The sequence below is a fragment of the Zingiber officinale genome, chromosome 11B, assembly GCF_018446385.1.
Source record: "Zingiber officinale cultivar Zhangliang chromosome 11B, Zo_v1.1, whole genome shotgun sequence".
Taxonomy (NCBI): domain Eukaryota; kingdom Viridiplantae; phylum Streptophyta; class Magnoliopsida; order Zingiberales; family Zingiberaceae; genus Zingiber; species Zingiber officinale.
Window position 1 is genome coordinate 74,940,969 of NC_056007.1, and position 12,879 is coordinate 74,953,847.

The following is a 12,879-nucleotide window of genomic DNA, read 5'->3' on the forward strand; positions in this document are numbered from 1 at the left end:
CTCCACTTTTCTTTCTGGTATTCTTTCACAAATCTAAAGTACCTTCAAATAACAAGTGTAGAAGTAAAAAGACATGATAGGGATGAACAAGTAGAGAGAAACATGATAGGGATGAACCAGCATATTTGGAGCTTCGCGGTCAGCAGTATAAATTGGCCGAACCAATTGGAGTGGATCAAAAATATTGAATTTCTTTTTCAGATCGAGTCTAAATCATGATGATGCTGGTTTCTTATGAAAATGCATGTCATAACAAAAAAGGAATATTAAAAAGGATGGACAATGTTTACTCAAAGTAAATCTAACTCCAACTTTGTCCACAATTATTGTCCTTTAGGCTTATCCTAATGATCTGAACCACAGATTTAATAGCTATCGAGTGCAACTTTTACACAAACTTTTCAAATGCATTAACTATCTTATCATCTCATCAGTTTTGTATCTCATCTTTTGATTATCAATCATATAAAGATCATCTCGACACAATATAGCATCAGTACAAAAGCATGCCTTTGGAAAAGCACGCAGAACTGATTCCATAAACAAGTACCTGAAAGCTAGGTAGTTTAATTAGGTAAAGTAATAGTTAAATTCCTCTATATTTTTGTCTGAGTGTATTAACAGAGAGATTTCAACTGAGTTTCTTAGAGGAACTTTGGAGTTTTAATTGTTGCCAGATGGGATGAAAATTGCTTTCCAACTGATCATAGATTTCACACAATGGTGTTCCAAAACTTTCCTAAACAAAATTTAACCACTAAATTCGATCTCAAACTTGCCAAGTGAGACTTTCCCTAGCTGACAAAACTCAATTCTTAGATAACATTCTCAAGCTGACTTCTTTATTATACTACTCTTGATTGCCTTGTGTCTTATCTGGAAGATATCACGAGTGAAAAAAAATACATTTGATGGTTAACAAAGGAGTGGCAAAACTAAAGGTATGATATATCTGTAGTTATCAAGAGGAAGAGGTATGTAGCAATTATATATCCATCAGAATTGTTGAGACTAAAAGTTCCATATTTCTAGTGAACCATTTTCTAATCAGTAAAACCATAGAAAATCAAAAGAATCTTCAGTTCAAAGCCATGCTAATAAGATAAATGCCCTTGCTTATTCCTTGGCTCCATTTTGTGGTCTTGAAGCAAACTATTTGGAGAGTACTCCAATTCCTCTTCTCAAACATTATTATACACTTGGTGCCACTGCGCCTCTCTCTGGTCTTTATAAGAAGTGTCTCCAGCCATCACTCCCCATATCAATCCACCCTCAAGCAAAGAAGGATAATCAACATCTTACCACTTGCTTCTTCCTTCCACTCAGTCATAATGGCATCCGAATCACTCGCGCAAACCTTGGGTTCATTATGGACCCCAGAGCAAAACAAGCTCTTTGAGAGAGCTCTAGCAGTGTACGACAAGGACACACCAGACCGTTGGCAGAATGTAGCTAGGGCTGTTGGAGGGAAAACAGCTGAGGAAGTGAAGAAACACTATGAGCTACTGGTGGAGGACCTCAGACACATTGAGTCAGGCTTGGTACCATATCCCAGCTATAAGGTATCTGGTGATAGGGAAAGTGGAGCTAGTGAAGAGCAAAGGTAGGTAAACAGACTTTCTTTCCCCCTTCCTCTCATCATTGTTTCTCCAACCATCCATCTTTTAATTTTGCACTAATTGCGATGATATTAAAGAACAACTAAGTATTTTAGTCATTTTAGTCATGTATCACTTCAAAGAAACTTGTGCCGAGACTCAAATACTTCATTTCAAAGTTGGATCATTCATGCATCTAGTTTTCGTATATTGCATGCTTTTAATTAAATCCATGTACAATGATCTTCCAGATAATTCAATGTCTGAATGTGCCTTTCCATTTTTAGCTTTCAGACTGAGTTACAAATGGTTTCGACTAATCATGTTGCAGGCTCAGGTATTTAAAGCTCCATTAATAAAGCGGGGAAATCAAGTTCACGAAATTCGAAAGCTGTGCTGAGAAGGAAACAACTTGAATTGTTTGGTTTAGTATTCATAAAATGTCTAAGCTCGTTTACCGTCCTAGAATCAGCTTGAACATAATGTGAAAAGTTGTTGAGATTTAACTACTGCTCTTTAGTAACTTAAATACATATGCAACTACTCGTCATTAAACAGATAACTATTAATTACCTGTCTTCCTAGGCTCATGTAATTAGTGAACGGTTTGTTAGGTACAGGTCTGTTCTTCCAGTATAATATCTGTCCGTGTGAAACTGAGGCAATCAAACATAAATCAAAAGCACAAGAAGTGCCCGAGAGATAAATGGAAAGAACCAGAAGCACAATATATATGGACAACAGTCCGATTTTCTTTAATGCAGAACCAATAAAAAAAAAAGAAACCATTAAACACGAAACAAACCATTAAATCTTTTATTTTAAAATTTTTTGGGTGACTTTTAGTATTATTTTAGACATTGTAACATTGAAGTCCTTGGAGTTCGGGACAGGCAAAGTCAAATTATAGTGTCTGATATATTTAGGTGCTGGGAATTGAACCATTGTGAAATTGAAAGATCATAAATGAGATTGACATCCAAGTCTTGGACAAGCAAAGAGAGGGGAGAAAGCAACGGCAATTCGAACATATATCGGTCATTCCCGACGTTCCCGGCGATTAATCTTCCCACGATTAATTTTCCCACTCGAGATGTAGAAATTCAACACTATATACACATGCATATACGTAGGCATGCTTCGATTGAGTGTTTGATTAGGAACAGCTTCGATTAACGTGACTTTTTTTATTAGAAATCAAAAGATGTCATCCATTTCTACGCTTCTCCTCTTCCTCCTCTTCTTCCTCGTCACTGCAGTTGAGGCCCATAATGGCACCATCGTCTGCAGATGCCGTAGACATCACAATCCCAACAATGGATCTGCCGACAAAACCTCCTCCTCGCTGTCGCCTTCGTCATCCGGCACTAGTAACCAAGGTTCCTCGACGCCGCTGCCACCATCATCTTCATCGGACACTAGCAATCAACCGGCATCGCCGAGTCCTCCATCTTCATCCACGACTAATTCCACAGACGATAAAAAAACCTCCTCCTCATCGTCGACATCCATCGGCTTTCACGCTAGAGGATCCATCGGCGTGACTCTCGGGTACGACGGCCAGAATCTCCCCTCGCCCTCCACCATCCTCCAAATCCTCAAATCACACAACATCACCAATCTCCGCCTCCTCGTTCCCATCCCCGATCTCATTGGCGCCCTCAACGGCACCGGCATCGGCCTCATGGTCGGCGTGCCCAACGACCTCATCGTCCAGTTATCCATCGGCGGAGTCGAAGCCTGCCTCCACTGGATCAAGTACAGCGTCCTCAACTACATCAACGCGGAGCAGGTCACGTACATCACCGTCGGAAACGAGGTCCTCGGCACCAACATCGCCATCGTGAACCACCTCATCGACTGCATGCGCGCCTTCCACCAGGCGCTGCAGGCCCTGAAGCTCGACTCCTCCATCAAAATCTCCTCGCCGTGCTCTTCGCACATCCTCAGCGTTCTGATGCCGCCCTCCGCCGGCACCTTCTCGCCGCTCAGCCTCGCGGTCGTGCGGCCCATACTCAAGTTCTCTTCCGAGACGGGGTCGCCGTTCATGGTAAACCTGTCCCCGTTCCTCAGATTCCTCGAAAACCACCAGGGCTTGGCCTTGGACTTCTTCCTCTTCAAAGCAAACGCGGGGACCGTGACCGACGGCGGCCTGAAGTACACCAACATATTCGACGTGATGATTGACGCGCTGGAGGCGGCAATGGAGAGAGAAGGGTACCCGGGGATAAAGGTGCTAGTGTCGGGGACGGGGTGGCCGACGACCGGAAACCAGGTCGCCTCGCCTTCAAACGCCGCGGCGTTCCTGGATGGGATCGTCTCGTGGGTGCTTCAGGCCAAGGGGACGCCCAAGCAGCCGAAACAGGCGGTGGAGGTCTACCTGTCGAATATGTTCGCCGGGAGCGGAGGCGGAAGTAATGACATAGGGAAGCACAGCGGCATCTTCAACTTCGACGGCAGCCTCGCCATCGGTGTCGACGTCAAGTTCTAGATTTGTATAAATCTAGAACTAAACTACGTACTCTTGCCGGCAATATAATCTAGAGATTTTGAAGTGTTGATTTTTTTTTATCCTTATTTTACTTCCATTTTACTTAATAGTACGAAGACCCTCGCTGTTAGCTCTTGCAAGTAAGTATTGCTATATATTGGAGATTCGTAATTCGTAATTAATAGATACTCCCTTAAAAATCTGCAATTACAAGAAGTCGGCTAGCTATAAAAAAAGATAGGGCTCGATACTTGAGTCTTAGAAAGGGTCGAGCCTGGAACACATGACATGTTTAGGGCTCAGACTCTCGAAATCAACAGGTACTCCAGAATCAGACTCAGAGTCCATATTCGGGAATCTGACTCGAAATCCGGAGGCACCTGGGAATCGACTTGGAGTCGGAGGTATTCAGGATCTGACTCATATACAAGAGATAATGACGTTAGATTTTTAATAATTTTTTATTTTTAATAATTTTTTATTTTTTTTACATCTACTATAGGGTTTTTTTTTTAATAATTTCTGTTTTTTTTTTAAATTTAGAATCCGTTAAGAGTTTTTCTTTTCTATTATCTTAGGATTTGAAATCTATATAAATCGGTGTAAAAGAATTTTTTTTAATTAATAATATTTTTTTTTGACACTGTCGTTTGTTTTGTATTTTTTGATATTTTTTCGAATCAATATGTTTCAAAAAATTATTTTTGACGTTCGTTATTGAACCAACGAAATCAATATAATTCGTAGGATAATCGTTATCCCATCCAACGTCAATTGGTATCAGAACTCCTAGATCTCATGGATGATCGCCATGGTCGTGACAGATAGATTCTGATCGAAGAAACCTCGTACCGTGATTGTAGCACCCAAGACAAGATACTTGAGGATTTATAAAGATAAGTCACAAAGTTATCCCAATGTCTAGCAGCACAAGATCTTAAAGGTTGTAAGTTCCCTTATCCTAATTCTAGTTTCACTTTCAAAAATCCTTATCACAATCGAAGTAGAGTTGTCTATAGCTAGTTGGTTTCTAGGGATACGGATCAACATCTCCGATTCATGCAACTTTGAGAGAATGATTGGCTTTACAATAGTCAATTTTGATAAAGGTTAAATTGGTTGCCATCAAACTCAAAGGTTGAGCATCAACATGGTGGGAGAAATTGCGACATACGCTCACGAGACAAACAAGGAAAAGACGAGATTATTGACTAGGAGAAGATGAAGAAGAAGATAAAGAGTCATTTTCTTCCTTTCGGCAATACTCAATCTTTATCTCGACGACTTCGTACATTCGGGCAGGATGCAAGTGTTGGTGCAATCTATCTCTAGGGTTTCAATATTTAATAATGTACCTAAATCTAGTCAATTTGACCAAGAGTTGATTCAAATAGGAGTTGATGTTTGAATGAAAGTGAAATCTAATGAAGTCAAAATTAACCAGATAACTAACAAGGAGAAGACTAATCATGTCAACGCTGACCGAATGATTAGCAAGGGAAAATTCTAACTGAAGATTAGGCAAATGAGAAGTCTTCCGAGTGATTAGTTTTAACTGGAGATTAGGAAAAGGAAGTCCTGATCGGAGGGATTGGGTAGGAAGTCTGGGGGTCGCGAGGATACCAAACAGGAAATCTCGATAGGTCGAGGAATAGAGGTCTAGCAGAAAGTCCCGAGAGTCAAGATCAAGCTGAGCAAAAGTTCAAGCGGATCTGGAGAATTGGAGGCTTGGTAAGGTGAAATCCTAAGGAGTATACCTTAGGTGGTAAAGTCTTGAAAGAGTTAACTCCAAGCAAAAGATAAGCCTAGTAGGTCAAGTAGACTTACAGTATTAGGCTAATTTGCTTGTGTTGTATATATATATTTTCTTGTAGGAACCTGGAGTTGGAAGTAAAATTGAGAAAGCAAACAGACGTAAAGCAACCATTGGATGACATGGACTGACTCCAAGCGCCTTAAATCTGATTTTTGAAAAGTACGCAATGGAATAAAACACAGCACAACAAAGACAGTTTCTTTTTACTTGATTCATAGCCCAGCAGGTACTAGTCCATGGACTACAATTATCGATCCCTTCCGATGGGCAATCCATTAACAATCTCCTTAATCAAGAAGGAGACTTGCCTTTACTAATGTAAGGATGGTTACACTTTATCATTCCTTTTAAAAATCAAGTATAAAAAAGACGATATGCAATATATGTAAAACAATACCAACAATGAATAAAGATTAGGAGTTTGATCGTCATTATCGGAGTAGCACTTTGGCGTTGTAGTAGTTTTTCAGAGTGTGTAGAACTTGGAAGAAGAATGCAACAATTGTTTTAAGATGTTGGTCGAAGACTCCTTTTATTAACCATTCTGGGCACCTAGACCAGCTTCAGACGCCTCCACCATGGTCTATCAATCCACCTCCGTCGGTGAGTTATCCAACTCTGAGCACCTAGATCCCTTCCGGTGCCTAGATTGCTAACATGACACCACCTGAACGAAGCTCTATCTTCGTCGACTTTATCCCTTCTCGGGCACCTGGATCCCATCCAGGTGCCTGGATGCTGACGTTCACTAGCCAATTGGAGTGTCACATCTTAGCTGTTAGTGCAACCTTAGGTCAAGGTTGATCTGGTTGACCCAACTCAAGTTGACCCGACTCGAGTTGTATTTTGATATTTGACGAGACGAGAATAAGAAAAGTTGTATTCTGATGTTTGACAAGAATACAAACTTGGGGAGATTGTTGGTGCAACCTTTGGTCAAGGTTGACCTGGTTGACCCGACTTGAGTTGACCTGATTCGGAAAAGTCCAAGTATGAAGACTTGGCACGGAAAAGTCCAAGCAGGGAGCTTGGCACGGGAAAAGTCCAAGTATGGAGACTTGGCGTGGAAAAGTCCAAGCAGGGAGCTTGGCACGGTAAAAGTCCAAGTATGGAGACTTGGCACGGAAAAGTCCAAGCAGGGAGCTTGGCACGAGAAAAGTCCAAGTATGGAGACTTGGCACGGAAAAGTCCAAGCAGGGAGCTTGGCATGAGAAAAGTCCAAGTATGGAGACTTGGCACGGAAAAGTCCAAGCAGGGAGCTTGGCACGAGAGAAGTCCAAGTATGGAAGCTTGGCATGGGAAGTCGGAGAGGGCTCGATAGCTCGTTCTCCGGACTAGGTCAGAGAGGGCTCGGGAGCTCGTTCTCTGGACCGGACGAAGTCGGAGAGGGCTCGGTAGCTCGTTCTCCGGACTAGGTCAGAGAGGGCTCGGGAGCTCATTCTCTGGATCGGACATGGAAGTCGGAGAGGGCTCGGTAGCTCGCTCTCCAGACTAGGTCAGAGAGAGCTCGGTAGCTCGTTCTCAAGACCAAGAAGGCCTTAGGATTTAAGGATGGGAAGCTCTAAATCCACATGGGCATTGGACCGGTCAGCAGACCGATCCAGTGATACTATGGGTTTTCTGATCGGTCTGGTGACCGATCAGTAACCAAACAGTGACTCACTGTAAGTAATCTGATCGGTCACCAGACCGATCAGGAAACGATCAGGAGGCAGAGAAGGTAGGGGGATCGGTCTGTGGACCGATCCACCTATAGCCTGATCGGTCCACAGACCGATCAGGCTTCGGAACCGACACTCACATGAGTTGGGGATCGGTCTGGGGACCGATCAGACTAGGGCCTGATCGGTCCACAGACCGATCAGGGACCTCCTGGACCGATCAGAATGGAGCCTGATCGGTTGGTTTAGCCGTTGTGACTCAACGGCTAGATTTCTGTGTTGTTCTTTGTCTTCTTCTTCGCAGGTGCAGATATAAATCAGATGCTGAGCGCCTCTACAGTAACTCTTCTTTCTCCTAATTGCGATTTGAGCTTTGCTGAGCTCCTCCTTGCTGAAGCTTCGTGTGAGCTTCCCTCGACTGGTTGATCAGCTGCTGTTGGCATCATTCGTGAAGTTGCTGCTTCATCAACGGACTCCAGTCGACGAGAAGAAGGCAAGCAAACTTGGTAGAGTGTATTTACATTCATATTATCCATTGTTTCTTGCTTTATTTCTTGTACTCCTCTATTGCTGTTGCAAAAGAGATTGTGGCGAGGTTTCTCCACCCAGAAGGAGTTTATATTAGCCGGTTATCCGGGGTCTCATCCACCGACGGATTATAGGCTTCGTCCACCTTACGGACACGCCGAGGAGTAGGAGTTTCATCTCCGAACCTCGTTACATCGCTGTGCTTGAGGTTTGATTTCTCCATTTACGTTTCTGTTGTTATTTTTCCGCTGCGCTAACTTGATTTGTAGAAAGAAACGTGAATTTGGGGTCGGCTATTCACACCCCCCTCTCTAGCCGCATCCGAAGGTCCTAACAAGTGGTATCAGAGCCAGGTTGCTCTTCGTCGGATTAACACCCGGGGGAGCACAAGCTAGAGAATGGATCAACTCGGAGAAGACATCACGATTCCACCCTTCTACGAGTGCTACGACTTCGCGTATTGGAAGGTAAGAATGAAGTATTTTCTTATGACTAACCTAGCAAATTGGAATTGTGTACAAGTAGGTTTTATTCCTCCGGTGGATAGAAAGGGAGAACTTCTCAAGAAAAAGAAGTGGACGAAAGAACAAATTCACCAATCCACAATCAACGACGAGGTAACGAAAATCCTTGAATTTTCATTACCTAGTGATATCTTGTGTAAGATAGGTGGATACAACAATGCCAAGGAGTTGTGGAACAACTTGGCTAAGTTCCATGAGGAGAGCTCCAATTCAAGTCATGAAGAGGAGTCAAGTGAGCCAAGTAGCTCACATCATGGAGGTAAGGAATTAGAAGTTGAGGGCTACTCAACATCTATGGAAGAAGAGGAGGAGAGTTCTTCTTCAAGATTGGTGCAAGAAGAAGCTTCTACCTCCGGAAGGGATGAAGAAGAGAGCTTACATCCATCCTCAACCCTAGGTAACTCAAGCGATTTAATTTCAAGTAAATTACATATAATGTGCTTTGAGTGTAGGGAATATGGGCATTACAAGAGTAAATGTCCAAAGAGGATTAGGAAGACTCCACCGGCACCAAAGGTCAAGGAAGCCGGAGTCCGCAAGGGCAAGGAGCACGTGGTGTGCTTCCAATGCAAGCGAAGGGGACATTATAGAAGTCAATGTCCGAGGGGGAGGCAACCTCACAAGGACAAGAGACCAAGCACATCTATAGGGGGAGCTAAGGCAAACCCTAAGGTATCCTTTAAGGCACATTCTTGCAATCCTTATAAGACACATGCTAGTAATTTTATTGCAATTGTCAATAATGATAAGCATGATAATCTTAGAAACCGATACATGTGCTTAGGTGCAAAACATGTTAGCCTAGACAAGAACAATACTAGAAATGCCAACCCTAGGACTAACTCATCTAAGGTTAAGGAAAACCTAGGTAGGAATCCCAAAACAACTAGACATATGCCTAGGAATACCTCAAAGAAAAATGACAAATTAAAACTTGAGGTATTAGAAAAGGAAAATCAAGTCTTGAGGTCAAGACTTGACACTTTAGAAAAAACCCTTAAGAATTTGGAGAAATCATCTTTAGGGTCTAAGGGTCAAAAGCAAAAGCCCAGGAACATGAGAGGTTTGGGTCACAAACCTAAGACTCAAGTGGTCAAGCCCACTTATCATAATGTTCCATTCGATTATGGAACAAGACCTAGGGCTAGAAAGACCATCACCAAGGTCACAAGGGGAGTCACCCCTAGAGTTGATCTTGATGAGTCCCAAATGACCAAGGCTTTAAAGCCTAGGAGGGTCATTAGGAGGGTTGCTAGGGAAGTCATCCCTAGTGAATATTTAGTGAACCCAATGAGCTCCAATAGGAATTGGGTTCCTAAGAGCGTGATTCCATCACGCTAGATGGTTTAGGGTGTGCCAACCTTACTTGAATAGGTAGTTAACCTAATCATGACAAAAGGTGGCACTTCAGGAATTTTCAAGGTGTAATCAAGCCTTGAAAATGAAATGGAAAGTTATTCCTAAGGTGATTAGGATGTGCCAAATACATTTGAGGAGTTTTCTAGAGTCAATCTAATTGGCACATAGTGATCTAAAAATCTTTGGTATATGATTTTAGGTCTATTACACTTAGGAATATAGAACCTATGACAAAATGATCAAAACTATCAAAAATGACAACTAAGGCTAGAATTAGGTATCTTCTATACCTTTACATGTTATTTGCCATACATTGTTTGCCATATGCCATGTCATGACATCATATTTAATTTATTATCATTTGAAATGTCATGATAATGCTTAGGTTAGTTATATGTCATGCTTTATTTAAGTTTCATACTTTATGACATGACATCATGACATTGGCACATGTTTTCACTTATGATATTATTTTATGCCATGTCATCATCTCTTGCATTAATGATCAATTAAATTGATTTAAGGATAAAAACTCAATTTGATATGGAGATCAAATTGTTGTCTAGAAAATGCATGAGAACTTAGCTTAAGATGACCTAAACCCATATCTCACATCAAAATTGACTTGGATGTGTTTGATACACCTTAGATGTGTGTGAGATATTAGGATCATGAGTTAGGATCAAGGTGCATAGTTCTTGTACCTAGATGAGCCTAATTCAAAATGGAGGATCATAGGGAAAGCTTGTGTACAAGTCATGTACACTTAGCCCTAAGATTGTGGTCCTAAATTGAATGGTTTAAAATCATTTCAAAATTGATTTGAAAAACCTTGATGAAGCTTTTCTAGTGATAGCATTCATCATTGAGCAAGTTGATACAAAGTAGAGGTAAACTTGAACTATTTCAAAGTTTTTAAACTTTGTATCAAGATTTGAAAATGGAAGTTATTTTCATAGAAAACTATTTTTCCATGATAGTATATGTTATGAGGAATGTATCCTCAAAATTTTATAATTTTTGGAATTTTCTGTAATTTTGTAGGGGTTTCTGAATTTCGGGAGGAAGAAATTCAGAAATCAGAAATTGACATGTGTGACCGATCAGGAGGTTCCCTGATCGGTCCAGGGGATGCTGGATCGGTCACTGGACCGGTCCAGGGAAGTGTGGATCGGTCTGGTGACCGATCCAGTAAAGGCTGAGCATGCCAAAATGCTGATTTTTGATTGTGTTGTCTGAAATTTCAGCCGAAAGTTAAAACACAGTTTGTGTTTTGGATTTCTAAAGGTTTGAAACTCTCCAAGACATTGTTGGTGCAATGGTCAAGGGGGAGTTGACCTTTAAGGGGAGTTTTACCTATTAGTCAAGGGGGAGTTGACTTTTAGGGGGAGTTTTTACTCTAAAGACTTGAGTGATATGGGATTATCACTAAGTTGATTGTTGACTTTAGTATCAAGGGGGAATTTAAGGGTTTCAATGAAAGGTATGACACTTTCATTAGGAAGAAACTCTTGGCCTTGATTCACTCTTTTTGATGTGTGTCAAAAAGGGGGAGAATGGGAGAATGTCCAAAGAATGTTCAAGGAAGAACATTAGAGTTTGGGGAGAATGTTCAAGGAAGAACATTGGAAAACCTAAGTTAGGTTATCGGGTTAACCTAACTTGATTATGATTTTTGTCAAACATCAAAAAGGGGGAGATTGTTAGTGCAACCTTAGGTCAAGGTTGACCTGGTTGACCCGACTCGAGTTGACCCGACTCGAGTTGTATTTTGATGTTTGACGAGACGAGAATAAGAAAAGTTGTATTCTGATGTTTGACAAGAATACAAACTTGGGGAGATTGTTGGTGCAACCTTTGGTCAAGGTTGACCTGGTTGACCCGACTTGAGTTGACCTGATTCGAAAAAATCCAAGTATGGAGACTTGGCACGGAAAAGTCCAAGCAGTGAGCTTGGCACGGGAAAAGTCCAAGTATGGAGACTTGGCGTGGAAAAGTCCAAGCAGGGAGCTTGGCACGGGAAAAGTCCAAGTATGGAGACTTGGCACGGAAAAGTCCAAGCAGGGAGCTTGGCACGAGAAAAGTCCAAGTATGGAGACTTGGCACGGAAAAGTCCAAGCAGGGAGCTTGGCACGAGAAAAGTCCAAGTATGGAGACTTGGCACGGAAAAGTCCAAGCAGGGAGCTTGGCACGAGAGAAGACCAAGTATGGAAGCTTGGCATGGGAAGTCGGAGAGGGCTCAACAGCTCGTTCTTCGGACTAGGTCAGAGAGGGCTCGGGAGCTCGTTCTCTGGACCGGACGAAGTCGGAGAGGGCTCGGTAGCTCGTTCTCCGGACTAGGTCAGAGAGGGCTCGGGAGCTCGTTCTCTGGATCGGACATAGAAGTCGGAGAGGGCTCGGTAGCTCGTTCTCAAGACCAGGAAGGCCTTAGGATTTAAGGATGGGAAGCTCTAAATCCACATGTGCATTGGATCGGTCAGCAGACCAATCCAGTGATACTATGGGTTTTCTGATTGGTCTGGTGACCGATCAGTAACCAAACAGTGGCTCACTGTAAGTAATCTGATCGGTCACCAGACCGATCAGGAAACGATCAGGAGGTAGAGAAGGTAGGGGGATCGGTCTGTGGACCGATCCACCTATAGCCTGATCGGTCCAGACCGATCAGGCTTCGGAACCGACACTCACAGGAGTTGGGGATCGGTCTGGGGACCGATCAGACTAGGGCCTAATCAGTCCACAGACCGATCAGGGGCCTCCTGGACCGATCAGAATGGAGCCTGATCAGTCCAGGCTTAGCCGTTGTGACTCAACGACTAGATTTCTGTGTTGTTCTTTGTCTTCTTCTTCGCAGGTGCAGATATAAATCAGATGCTGAGCGCCTCTACAGTAACTCTTCTTT

The 12,879-nt window shown here is 42.6% G+C and overlaps 2 protein-coding genes across 2 annotated transcripts; both read left to right on the forward strand.

Annotated features, from left to right (window-relative positions):
- Window positions 1–1,155: 1,155 nt before the first annotated feature.
- LOC122034756 (protein RADIALIS-like 3) lies at window positions 1,156–2,127 on the forward strand. The gene is made up of 2 exons (XM_042594096.1): window positions 1,156–1,603; window positions 1,930–2,127. The coding sequence occupies exons 1-2, from the start codon at window positions 1,332–1,334 to the stop codon at window positions 1,952–1,954; spliced, it is 297 nt and encodes a 98-aa protein (XP_042450030.1). The 5' UTR covers window positions 1,156–1,331; the 3' UTR covers window positions 1,955–2,127.
- Window positions 2,128–2,802: 675 nt separating this feature from the next.
- On the forward strand, window positions 2,803–4,089 carry LOC122034051 (glucan endo-1,3-beta-glucosidase-like). The gene has a single exon (XM_042593187.1). The coding sequence runs from the start codon at window positions 2,803–2,805 to the stop codon at window positions 4,087–4,089; it is 1,287 nt and encodes a 428-aa protein (XP_042449121.1).
- The last annotated feature ends 8,790 nt before the right edge of the window (window positions 4,090–12,879 follow it).

Coding starts and splice junctions, on each gene's coding strand:
- LOC122034756 (XM_042594096.1), top strand. CDS start 1,332: ATGGCATCCGAATCACTCGCGCAAACCTTGGGTTCATTATGGACCCCA. Junction 1,604..1,929: donor GGAGCTAGTGAAGAGCAAAG/GTAGGTAAACAG, acceptor ATCATGTTGCAG/GCTCAGGTATTTAAAGCTCC.
- LOC122034051 (XM_042593187.1), top strand. CDS start 2,803: ATGTCATCCATTTCTACGCTTCTCCTCTTCCTCCTCTTCTTCCTCGTC.